Source organism: Psittacula echo (assembly GCF_963264785.1).
Source record: "Psittacula echo genome assembly, chromosome: 2".
In the NCBI taxonomy this organism is placed as follows: Eukaryota; Metazoa; Chordata; class Aves; order Psittaciformes; family Psittacidae; genus Psittacula; species Psittacula echo.
Genome location: NC_137737.1, coordinates 108,175,399 through 108,188,917, shown reverse-complemented (window position 1 = coordinate 108,188,917; position 13,519 = coordinate 108,175,399). Strand labels below are relative to the sequence as shown.

At 38.5% G+C, this 13,519-nt stretch overlaps 1 protein-coding gene across 1 annotated transcript in view; it reads right to left on the bottom strand.

The window, feature by feature from the left end:
- Positions 1-13,519, bottom strand: part of LAMA1 (laminin subunit alpha 1) — a gene marked incomplete at both ends in the record, with an annotated part of 115,440 nt that overhangs the window by 48,969 nt on the left and 52,952 nt on the right. The window contains 11 exons of the mRNA XM_080611385.1: positions 1,267-1,447; positions 2,443-2,549; positions 3,050-3,261; positions 3,507-3,593; positions 4,181-4,308; positions 5,116-5,226; positions 6,125-6,236; positions 7,533-7,744; positions 8,464-8,565; positions 10,157-10,330; positions 10,745-10,885. Of these exons, the coding sequence (XP_080467511.1) occupies positions 1,267-1,447; positions 2,443-2,549; positions 3,050-3,261; positions 3,507-3,593; positions 4,181-4,308; positions 5,116-5,226; positions 6,125-6,236; positions 7,533-7,744; positions 8,464-8,565; positions 10,157-10,330; positions 10,745-10,885 (1,567 nt within the window). The remainder of the gene's footprint in view (positions 1-1,266; positions 1,448-2,442; positions 2,550-3,049; positions 3,262-3,506; positions 3,594-4,180; positions 4,309-5,115; positions 5,227-6,124; positions 6,237-7,532; positions 7,745-8,463; positions 8,566-10,156; positions 10,331-10,744; positions 10,886-13,519) is intronic.

Sequence of the window (13,519 nt, the reverse complement as noted above, 5' to 3'; positions counted from 1 at the left end):
GAAGTAGGACCAAGTAATTATCTTTATCTTTGCTTTAGCTACAGATACCAATGATAGTCTTAATTTTTTAAGCATGCCGTACAGTTTATCCATTCTGCTACGAACTCCTTGTCACCCTTAGTCACTGAGAAACAAACTATGACCACAGTGACATTTTTCTATTGAGAGCCCATTATTTCTTCTTAACATAGCCTGTTTGGTGGTTTAAAAAGCAGTGTGGCATTTCCACAGGTGAATCAATAAAGCTAAATGAAATTATTGTGGAGAAGAATAAGTTTGTAAGAAAAAAATCTATTATTAAGGATACAAAACTCATCAGAAGATATGATAATGTTCTCAAGCAGGTGCAAGAATTAATCACAGGAATTAATATTTTTCAAGAACCAATTAGTGAATAATAAGGATTGATAACTATTTTTTAATAACTAACTGCTGCAGGAAGCACTTGTCTATTTATGGAATCCAATGCAATTCTTGCTAAAAATCAGAAGTTCAGGAAAGTGGTTTTATTAATTGCTTTAATAACATTTACAAAATTTTCAAGACTGAAATGGTTAAAAGTATTTAAATGATCTTTGATTCTTAATAAAGACACAGTATATATGTTCCAAAACATAATCCTTTCACATAATCTCACTGCAGATTTCATATTCCTGTACTATTTGAGGCATGAGAAAAATGTTTCTGTCAGGTTGGAGAAAAGGTAGGTATTCCTTTAGCTATACTCTTGAAAAGGGCATCTTATTAACATGATATATAAGGGGTTTCGATGGCATACTTTCCATTTGAATTAACATTTTTCCCTGTACCATGATGAAAAATTGTACACACGATGATGGGAAAATAGTGTTGATGACATCTTATAAAACTATAATACATATTTTTAAGAAATAATTGAAAAAAACCAAGGTAAAAATATGCAAGAGTAATAGCTCTTAGCTTTTATGATTGCAGAAAAAAAGGTTTTATTCTGTCTAAAGGAATAAAAAGTTTTGTACCAAAAAAAGAGACAAAGGAGCTACTGAGGATGTAATTTCTCTCATACAACCTTTATGAGTTGTTACTTCATAGTCACAACCTTTCACAAGGAACCACACAATAAGTAAAGAAATGTTTTGTTCCCTAGCTTAATCAAAGTATTAGGAGACCATTCAACAGATTTTTCCATACAATCATCAGAACTGACATTTGACAGAGTTTAACGTAAAATATGTTGATGAAAGAAATTCCAAACAAACCCTGAAAGGATCATGGATCAGAGCTTACGTGTGCAGCCACCATCCTGGAACATATGAAAGCCATGAGCACAACGATCACACTTTTCTCCAGCCACTCCTGGTACACAGTGGCACTGCCCCTCATGATTGCAGTCCTTGGAGACTGAGCCAAATTGACTACAGTTGCAGGGAATGCAGCCAAGCCCAGTAAGCAGGCCATAATAACCGTTCTGTTGGATAGGAAGTAAATACATTTAAACTATATTTCATATTTTTTTAAAAAACAATACAATGTACACTCTTATTGTCTCTTGTTTACTTTCTTTGCTGTCTGACCTGCATGAATTCCCTGACCTGCAGGATTCCCTGGCATTATCCCTTCACTGTTCCCAGCCATATACAAGTATGCATTTGGGTAAAGATGTGAACATTGAAATGCTCTCGTGGTCCTCTAATCTCATTAATGAGATTTATGTTTTAAGGTTCCAGGATATTTTACTGTACTGACCAAGCAGAGATTTCTGTGAATGTGAATGAACGACCAGAACAGAGCAGGGTCAGTAACCCATGGTACATGTGGATTGAAAGGCATTCAGCTGGGCTGGCACAAGGGCTGTAACTGGGCACAGATTTCCTGCTCTGGTCTCTGAGGCAGTTCTACACTTAGCAAAGGCTGGAAACTGCTGTTTTGCATCACCAGTAAATATCTACTTGTTCTTGTAACAGTCCTGTCTTTTAACTGAATCCTTTTTTGGTGTTCAGCCATGATGCATTTATTATCACCAATCGCATTCTCCAGATATTCCCACTAAGACTCCATTTTGCAGAAGCACAGTGCTAGGATTCCTTTGGGTCTGTTAGCAGCGTTCAGTTTTGTTTTTTTGTAAGCCAACATGGCCGCACATGTTTTTCTGAAAGCCAACCTGGCTTTTGTAAGCCAACACTGTCAGTGAATGCAAGACTAGCCTGAACAGCCCTATTCAGAAGGATGCTGAGTCAACTACATAGCTTCACATCTGCAAAGAGCACAGGCAGAGCAATTTGCAACTATAAAAGCCCATGCAGACAAACCTTTGGTCTCCACTCCAGTAACAGGTCCCCTCTCCCCTGAATACATTTGATGCTATTCACTCTAGAATACCTGCTCTAATCGATATCTATAGATAAACAGGAAGGCCAAGATACAAAAAAAGTAGAGATGAGGAACAGGTAAATACATGCTTACCAAGCACTTATCACACCTTTCTCCAATCACATTTGATTTGCACTGACAGAAGCCTGTTTCATGATGACAAGTGGTCGAAAGGGAACCATTCACATGGCATGCACAGGCTTATGTTTAGACAAAAAGAAATCGAATTAAAAAACTTTATTAATGTCTATCTCTATGCATTATTATACAGAATTCCGAATTTGGGATACAATATGTGTTTCACCTGTTTATATCCCACAGACGTTAATATACTACAGTAATATCTCTACTATATACTTGGGCTAAAACATAAAAAAAACCCAAACCTGTGTGAATAGATACATTTGAGAAGTTTGTTTCTTCCAGCCCTATATGTACACATTCAGAAGTAGGAAATTTCTACAAGTTACTGGAAGGACAGTGTCAAGCAAGCCAGTATGTTTGAGGAATATGAAGTGTCAGTCCCTAGCACAAAATATTCCTTCCTGAGGCTAACCAAACTCCAGTTTTCAACCTGCACTTGCAAACTCACAACTTGAAGGTTAACGTTTTCAGGAAAGCTGCGTATCTCCTCATCTATTCTACGTGTACATCCCATTTTTGTTTTCTTTAAATTTTGAGAGTAATAATAATAGCTTACCACGACAGTTTTTCTCAATCACTGCATCCCCATAATACCCATCAGCACACTTTTCACAGTGGTGACCTGCTGTGTTCCCCAGGCATTTCAGGCATCTCCCTGTGAAGGTATCACAGTGACCATCTTCCTGAGGGTTTACATTGCCATTGCATTCACAAGGAGCACATGATTGTCCAGGCATGACTGGATTTCCATAGTAACCATTAGCACACCTGCACCGAGATTAAAAACTTTATCAGCTGTTATGCAGTCATGTAAAACACTGCCCACCCAACGGAGCGTTTCCTGTTGAATTTTTATCTAAAATATCTCTGTATTACAAGCAAAGACAAAATGGAAATAAAATTTTATTAGGAATATTCTGTACATGTGGTTTGAACAACTCAAAGCAAGTAGGATGGTGAACAGTTAGTGATGTCAATGATATAGATATTTTACCCTAAGCTAGTGTACATACCTTTCACACTGAGAACCAGTATAACCTGGAAGACAGTTGTCACAGACAATTCCGCCTCCTTCACTCAGTTGGCAAGTAGGACTGAAACTATCAACAACAGTTATGGCAGTCAATATCAATACACAGAATCACAAGACTTCCACAAGCATTCAATATCCACCCTTCAAGGCCATGCACCTACCTATTTAACCACGTAATTGCAGATTTTTCTAAATTAACATGAATGCCATAAACATCAGAATATGTAAAAATAAATTTATCATTTTAAAACCTCAAGATTCTTGAGGGTTTTTCTTCTAAAGGAAAGCAAGACTCCAAAATTCCCTAAAAACCTTTCCCTCTTTCTAGCAAATCTGTCCAATTTCTGTAATGAACTCTTTTTCACATGCAACACTGTTGTTTTCAGAAACAACATGAAAGATAACAATGATTTTGCTGCATGCTCAAGGATAGCTCAAAGTATTACTTCACGTACAAATTGCACAAGTTCACTCAGCCTGTCTTAGCTTAGTCTATACATTTGTCTACCCGGAAAAAACTCTTTCAAGAAAGTACGCTCAAATGAAGAGAAGAAAAGTCTTCTCTCTCTCCATCAGATTTCATGTCATTTTTAATTTATCTCACTTTCTGATTTTGCTGAAGACGCGAAAGAAAATCTCACATAAGCAGCTTACTTGTTCACAGCAGAACTCAGAGGACACGCACAGGGCTGGCAGTCCTCAGAAGTTCCTTGAGATGGATTTCCATAGAAGCCAGGCAAGCACTGATCACAGAAAGGTCCTGTCGTGTTGTGTTGACAAGCCTGTGAGACATGGAAAAAAAATCTTCTCTTACTTACTCTTGATGTTTTTCCAGCCCCTGAGGGATTCCTGCAGGAGTCTGCTTCTGCATGCAGTATAATGTTCGAGGAAGCCCTTCTTCAAGACATGAAGAATGGAGTAGAACTTTGAAATTAAGTGAGGGTTTTTTTTCTTCCGAGTTGTAACAATTAATCTGAATTGTTTTTCTCCTGTATTTTAGAATATACTTTAAACTATGAAATCAGCCACATTACTTACGCACAAGCTTAAATATATTTTGGATATTGCACACATTTAGAGTAACAAACTTCTTATATATTTCTTACTAGTATTTAGCTGCTTTATTTCTGTGTCCTTTATATTTCAGAAGAGATCTTGAGAGCTAAATTCGCTCTTCAGAAGCTAATGTGTAATTTTCACTGATGTCAGTCATGGAGGATGAACATATATCATAAAACTGGTATTCCCCCAAAACACGGCTTAATTTTGTTCCGTGCAGGAAAAGTTTTATTGTCACATGCAGCAAGCAAAGTTAAGACTTTTATCAGCCAGTATATGGTGACAAGTTTATTTTAGTTCTGATTATTCCCCACTTGAGATGATAAACTGAAAGAAACTCTTTACTGGAGAACACTTTAACCGACCCCCCTGAACATAATCTGAAATAAACAATAAAAAGCAAAAAAAAAAAAATGAAACACTTGGTACTCATAGACTTAAATTTACATACACTGTAAACTTGTCTCCCACAGCCAACATGCTGTCCTAAGTAGGTGCTTAAAACACAAATACTTTGAAGGATGACTTACAAAGCAAACACCGTGAATATCACACTCAGTTGCATGCCCATTGCATTTGCAAGGTTGACAGATACCTCCAAAGAGTATTCCATCTACACGATAGTACCCAGGGAGACAGGACTGAAAAGAAACCAGGAGGAAAAAGCAGTAGCACTATGTGTGTTAAAAGTACACATGAAAACACTTTCAAAGAGCCCGCTTCCGACCACCCACCATCTGACTCATTCACACTGTGGTAACTGAATGCTCTTTCAACACTATTGATGTCACTGCAGCTTTTTTCTGGTGGTTGTTTTTTACTTGCACTGAATAAAGGGGATAACAATTAACTCCATAAAACTTTGATTCAGTCCTTTGTCCCCTAAAGGCATGTGAGCTAAGTTTTGTGCAGTTGAATATGCGAAGTTCTTTATTATGGGACAATAAAAACCAGATGTTCTACCTCCTCTGCAGAATCATTAATGATGCTACGGCACAAGGTTTCATACTAAAATTATTTGTAAAAATAATTTCTGCTACTCTGCAGATGGTGCTCTGCCTCCCTAATCTTCTATTCACAGATATATAAGACACCTCCCGGTGTGACACATTTGACCCTTGCATGATCTTCCAAAGGCTAGCATTCCTCCCTACTAAAATTCCTTATTGCCTCCATAAACTTAATGACATAAAATAGAAATAAACTGCACACAATTCAGATCCAGGAAAAGTGCTTTTAGTGAGTAAGGTAAGATCAAAACAACTTTACAGAGCTTTTACAGCTGTTCCCTCTGCAACACTGATGTTCTAAAGTCTATCATCATATTTTAATGCCACCAAATAGAATTCAAGAAATAAGTTAAAAATCCCATTTAGTTTATCTGGAAGAAATATCCACAGCACTGCGTACAGTATAGTAGACAGCACTTCACCACAGAAGATACACTTTTATGGCAGTATAATTAAAGGCATCCTTTGAAACCTAGCTCCTTCCAGGTAGGAGACAATTTTGCATACATAAAACACTGTAAGAGGTTACCTCACAGGATATTCCTGTGTAACTTTGAGGACATTCACAGAATTCCACATCTGGTGCTGAAGAAAGATCTATAACATTTTCATTTGCAGTATCCAGGGTCACAGAGTCCAGCCTAGGATCAAGCATGAAAACATCACATCATCGAATTTGAACAGGATAGTTTGCTTCTAGGGGAGTAACATTGCTGAGAGCTGCTCCCTGGAAGGGACAGCTAAGGAACAAGCACAGATCCCTGTTGTGAAAGGACTGTGATCATAGTCTTATGAACTGCATTTGCAATTTGGGGAGTAGATGTGCCCTCCTGCTGTTATCATTGGTTTTATTACCATTGTCTCTTCTCCCACAGAGAGGTTTAAAGAAAACCTTTCCCCTCTGTCATGGTATTAGAGGTACATCAGTAGGGCAGCCTTCTATTGCTGACCTGAAATAAGATAGCCGTGTGTACCATGTGTAAAACAGACACATATCTCAGATGAGTAAGTAGTGAGAAACAGCACCAGTTCATTGGTGCTACACACAACAGAACAAAGCAAAACCTCTTACTATAAACAATGGCATTTTGCAGCAGAGATGATCTTCTCAGCCACAGGTAAAATAATTTAGTTAACCCTTTAAAAACATTTGAGAAAGGTGGACACACTATCTCTAAATGGACATAAATACCACCGATACTCAAGGGCAAAAAAGGGCACAAGGCAAACCTGGTATCGAGTCCAATGTTATTGACATGAAATGCTACCAAATCAGGAAATAAGGAAGAAGGAATTAAGAAATGAGGTAAGGCTAAGAAAGTAAATAGTGACGAAGCACTGGAATCGATTCCCTTGAGAGAGATAAGACCTTTTTCCTTTATCTTAGATAAAAGGTAAAACAGAGACCTGTAAGGTCTGATGTAGATACTGCTAGAGCTGGCTTGAGACTATAGAGTGACCAGTTAATCAATTCCAGCCCAATTTTCCTATTATGCACTGCCTTAGACATGAGTGCCAGCACCATCTACAAACAGACATTAAAAGAAACTACAGCGAGCATCTTTACTGGCAGGTTTTCAATAGTCAGTGATGGATTAACTTGCCACATACTAAAATAAGCATACTGTTGAGAGTTTCAGAGGTATTTCCCTCTAACAAAGCAGTCATTGTAATAGGGCTTTTATGCAGTATTCCTTTTAAGTAGAAAACAACGTTTCTGTTATCAGATATCTTTAAAACGACCAAATGCCCTTTTCCACACATTCCACATGAATATATTTTTGGGACAAGATCTGTTTTGAGAAAATTCAATAGAAATTTTTTTTTTCCCCAGAAATTATTAATGTAAAACTTTAGGAATACTGCCACTATGACTATACATATGCACAAAACCAGTAAAAGTACATAGATGAACTTGATTGTTTTCTCTCCCTCACCTGTACACAGCTTTTTTGGCAATGTTGTAGTTGGCCCTGATGAGAAGATGGGTCATGTTTACCAGCACAGTCATCAGCTTTTCCCGGTCTATAGCTTTTTTTGTATTGAACTCTATGAAATTCTCTGCTACAAATCTCACTGCATTAGAGTACTCCTCATATGGCTGTAATGACAAGCCTGCTGCTCTTGTACTCAAAATCTGCCCATTACCCTGAAATTGAAAGACAGAGAAAAATTTTCTGGATTTGTACACAAATATTATTAAGCAAGTGTCAGATACACATCCAGGTATCATTGAAAAGAGGCAAACTAGATTTCTTGCACTGGAAAAAGACTCTAAAAGGTCTGCATTTTTCTATGGCTTCAGGAAGACTACGATTCTATTCTATTTTGGCTCAGAGACTTCAGAAATACTTGATGCTCTTTTGGAAAAATAATTAGGTTAAATTAAAAAAACCTAATCAAACACAGCCCTCCTCTACAAAACAGAATGTCTTTTCTCCTTTGTTCTACTGTTAAATATATATTTTACAAAATTATGCTTTTTTGGAGGTGCCAGGATTCAATATAGAGCCTTATTTTTTACTGCAACATAAATCAAGAAAAATAAACAACCAGTAAGCACACGCATCTGTTTCATTAATACAAGTCCTTCCAGCTTATTGCAGTTCCTTTTCTAAACAGAACTTGTGCATTTGTTAATGAACATCTTACTTGTTTGCACATGAGTTAAAATCTAGGTATTTATCATTTAAAACTAGTATTGTATACCTACAATTTCAGGCAAATGGATGAGAAAATCAGAAAAATTAGTAGCAAAATTAAAACTGACAAAACTACTACTATAAAAACATTTTATTTGCTTTTTTTAACCCTTTCGTAGATTCTTAATAATGCTTGAATAGTAACAAGGTGAAAATAAAAATCTACCTGAATGATGACATCCACGCTAGAGACTATATCACTGTCCACACTCTCCATTGGAATGTCATAAGATACCGTATACTTCAAGTCTCCACCAAAAGCTGTGAGCTGAAATTAAAAAAAAAAGCAAAGTCTTGGAAACATAACCTCCAACCAAAACAAAGTGAACTTGGACAGTACAATGTCCTAATTATAGGAGTACATGGCTTCCAAACACCACTTTCCAGGGAAAAATTAACATGGTGTATGTATGAGCACACAGACAAGCGCTGGCTTGCTGCTGTGCAGGTGGGGAAAGGTAGCTGAAGGCTCTAGAGATAATTCAGATAAGTGCCCTCATTCAGTGAAACACCTACAGTACTTTCGACAAACAGCAGAGGTTTAAGCTACTGTCCTAGCCACAGGGCACAGCATGTTGGAATTATTCACATTCCATATTCCACCTTTCAGGCTTCTTAGTCCCACAACTGCTGGTGACTACTTAAAAGTAAGTTAAAGAGTAGTATCAACAGTTAGACCTATATGAAATGAAAAAGAGATCAGAATTTTGAGTGAATGTTGCCCTGTGCAAAACTAATACTTAATTATACATTTCTGAGATTTGTTTTCAATTACTGTGTCACCACACTAAGAAACGGGGCTACACGGGCAAAGATGCTGGACTGAATTAAAGATGAGGTTGCAAGGTTCCCTGTACTTAGCACTGGTGAGGCCACAGCTGGAGTTCTGAACCCAGTTCTGGGCTTCCCAGTACAAGAAAGAGGTGGACATCCTGGAAAGAGCCCAGCAAAGGGCCACTAAGACAATGTAAGAGCCCAAAGCATTTTTCATATGAGGACTGAGAGTTACGGGACTGACCAGCCTAGAGAAGTCTCAGGGAGATCTCATTGAAGTATACAAAAACCTGAGAGGAGGATGAAAATAGCATAGAGACAGGCCCTTTTCAGTGATGCCCAGTGACAGGACAAGAGGAAACAGACACAAATGGAAACACAGCAGATTCCCTCTGAACATCCAGTTAACACTTTTTTATTGTGCTTGTGATAGAACACCAGCACATGTTGTCCTGGGAGTTTGTGGAGACTATGCTCTTGCAGGTACTTAGGAGCAGCTCTCAGGACATAGTGCTGAGCAGCCTGCTCTCAGTGACACTGCTTGAGTAGGGAGGTTGAGAAAGATGACCTCCAGAGGTCCTTTCCAACCTTTACTATTCTGTGATTCTGCTGCAAAAATGCCAGACCCAGAGCTTTAAGTAGTTGTCAGGGCAAAAATTAAAGACTAGCATGTTAGAAACTAATAAATGTGAAATAAAAGATGGCCAAGAGGCAGGTAAGAAGAATTTAATGGTCTTCTCTATTGCATTGGACAAGTTGTGAAGGGTGTGAGATTTGGATAGGAACCAAGAGTATGGAGAATGTGAGCATGTAAGTTAGTAACAGTCAAGAGAAAAAAGGAAGATTATATTGTATCAAGAATAGGCAGAGAAGAAAGGGGAGAGATAAAAAGCTCAAAGAGCAAGAAGAGGGTACTGGGAATGTCTGGCTAGGAACACTATGATTTGAAGAGCAAAGGTAGATTAGGAAGTCTGGTAATACTGTGGTTTATGTGTAATTTTTAATTACAAAAACTGTATAGTTAGATCAATATGTTATGATTAAAAGAGAGAAGCTATGAAGGAGTTTTGACTCTGAGAACTTACTTTATTTCCTAGATACGTCTCAGGTGCTGACCAATAATAAGTGTGTTTCAGTACTTTCACAGCCTCAGTATTGTTAATACTTATTTGACGGGGTCCGTCAAATTGGCTTCGCAGAGGTTGCACACTCCTTGTGTTATACAGATCAGTAACAAGCCATCCAGTCATGTCTGATATCTGCAAGAAAGAATAGTGACGTTAATGGAGTCAGACTTGGTGTCACTAGAAAGCAGTCACTAAACTCAACTGAACTGATACAGACTTCTAATGCTTTCATTAGCCCAGTCTGACATCCAATACACGCAAATATGCCACTTCAGATAAGGATTGTCTCTACCTGTCTGTTACACAGGGACAAATATTGAATAAGTGTGATTTTCATCCTCTTAATAAAATTATCATTATACTTATGTAATTCCTTGAGAGATGCTGATTACCTCAGCTGCCAAATGACACTGAAAATCCATTCCTCTGTAAGGAGACACATGCCAGAATTTGGAGTTAACTTGGGCACATGTCAAAGAGAAACATAGCACATTTTGCAGCTGCCTGAGGAAAGAATATTAGGTCATGGACATAACATATAAATACCTGACTGATGGGCCATGTTAGGCTGTCACAGACATCAGAAACCCCAAAGCAGAAACACTCTGTGCAGCCCTGAGGGTTTCTTTCTTGCAAATTGTAGAATCCTGGTTTACAGAGATCACAGTTTTCACCTTCTACGTTTTCCTGTAAATGGCATATTTGTTTCGCATCAGCATTATTATGGTAACAAATACAGTGAATTAGATAGGATTCAGGCATAACAGCATTCAGAAGGTTGTAAAAGAAAAGAGATTTCAGCACAGCAAGATTCTTGAATAAGACTCAGAGATTAGGAGAAGGGGTAACAGGTTAAAACTTAAACAGGGGAAGTTTAGACTGGATATAAGGAAGAAATTCTTTACTGTGAGGGTGGTGAGGCACTGGAATGGGTTGCCCAGGGAGGTTGTGAATGCTCCATCCTTGGCGGTGTTCAAGGCCAGGTTGGATGAGGCCTTGGGTGGCATGGTTTAGCGTGAGGTGTCCCTACCCATGGCAGGGGTTTGGAACTGGATGATCTTAAGGTCCTTTCCAACCCTAACTATTCTATGATTCTATGATTCCATTAAAACTAAAACCAATTTGAAAAATTATTCAGAATTTGACAGTTCATCAAAATCTAAACATGCCCTGGGAAGGCTTCTATTGTGGTGAAATGTCAGCACATAGAAGGGTTTGAAAAGCTTCTGTCAGTTTGCCAGACTACATCTTATCAAGCAAATTTCACCAGAAAGAAATCTGAAACCCTTGGTGGCAACACTACCAACTGTCTCTTCTGGACCAGTGTTTGGCATGTCAGGTTTACATAAGACTTCTCTAAAGAGGTAGGCTATGTGCTTTTGTCAGCAGAGTACAAACTGGTTTTGCAAACCATGTGAAGAAATTTATGATCCGAGCTGCAATTCAAAGGCTGAAGGTGACTGCTTTCTATTTGTTAATACCCAAACTTGAGGAAAAATCTCAGGAAAAGGGCCTCCTGACATAATGACATTTTTAAATCTTGTATTTTTACAGAAATAATATTTGTATGCTCTTCTCAAACTTTTTATTTCTCAGTCTTCAAAATGCACTTGGATCACACATTTCACTTTGTCTCTAACATTATTAGACAGAAATTATTTTGTATTTCTTAAGGAAAAATAAAAACCTTACTCAATGACTAGACCTCAAGAGCTACGTTTCACTAAAGATCAAATAATATGAAACTAGAGTATAAAAAGGAATAGCTTGTACTACTATGTTCACAAAGGCTGCATAGGCTTAGAAGTCTTGTCTCCTTCATTTGATATTTGAGTACACAACTTTTCTTCTTTCCTTTTACCTCTATAGGTGGGCTGCTAGCTGGTGACACACTCTGTGATCTTACCTAAACATCCCGGAGAGTTGGGCGGGGAGAAACTTGATGAAATTCAACAAGGGCAAGTGTAGAGTCTTGCATCTGGGGAGGAACAACCCCATGTACCAGTACAGGTTGGGGTTGACCTGCTGGAAAGTAGAGAAGGGAAAAGGGACCTAGGGGTCCTGGTGGATAGGAGGATGACCATGAGCCAACACTGTGCCCTTGTGGCCAAAGAGGCCAATGGCATCCTAGGGTGCATTAGAAAGGATGTGGTTAGTAGGTCAAGAGAGGTTCTCCTCCCCCTCTACTCTGCCTTGGTGAGGCCGCATCTGGAATATTGTGTCCAGTTCTGGGCCCCTCAGTTCAAGAAGGACAGGGACCTGCTGGAGAGAGTCCAGTGCAGAGCCACAAAGATGATTAAGGGAGTGGAACATCTCCCTTATGAGGAGAGGCTGAGGGAGCTGGGTCTCTTTAGCTTGGAGAAGAGGAGACTGAGGGGTGACCTCATCAATGTTTACAAATATGTAAAGGGTGAGTGTCAGGATGATGGAGCTAGGTTTTTCTCAGTGATGTCCAGTGATAGGACAAGGGGTAATGAGTGTAAACTGGAGCATAAGAGGTTCCATGTGAACATCAGGAAAAACTTCTTTACTGTGAGAGTGACAGAGCACTGGAACAGGTTGCCCAGGGGGGTTGTGGAGTCTCCTACGTTGGAGATATTCAAGGCCCGGCTGGACAAGTTCCTGTGTGATGTACTCTAGGTTACCCTGCTCTTTCAGGGGGGTTGGAATAGATGATCTTTTGAGGTCCCTTCCAACCCTTGGGATTCTGTGACACCAGGCTCATGCACATGACAGCACTCAAAGGGGTCAGTTTCTCATTCAGTTTCTACAAAAGCTTCACCAGTTGGCTGCATTAGCTATGTTGTAGTGTTACTCTGGGTCAAAATTAGGCAATGGTTGTATTTCCTTCTTCATATTTTAATTGGCCAATGGAGTTATTTCTTTGTTCCAGACTCTGGTTATTCATATGTTCAACATTTTGGATCAGATAAATTATGCAAAAGGAGTAAGAAGTTTCAGAAAAATTGTCAAACAAACCACGAGTATTTGGCTCCTGTCATACTTGGCAACAAATACATAAACTATTAGCTAACATTTGCTTCAGAAAATTAAGTGTAACTTCTTTAAATATTGACACACAGCTTTGTAATAAAGTTCAGCAGTCTACAGCTGCAGGGTATTTCAAGGGGTTTGGATATTTACCAAAAACTAAAGAAGGCTGCAAAACTGCCCTCTGGTTTTGTTTTGGAATTTTTTTTAGCCTTTTTTATGGTTTATATTTTGTAATCGAATAATTAAATCATATTTCATACATACATCTAATGTAATTGTTCCAATAGCTCTTTCCAAACGCATGCTGTTTCTTCACATAAAACAGAT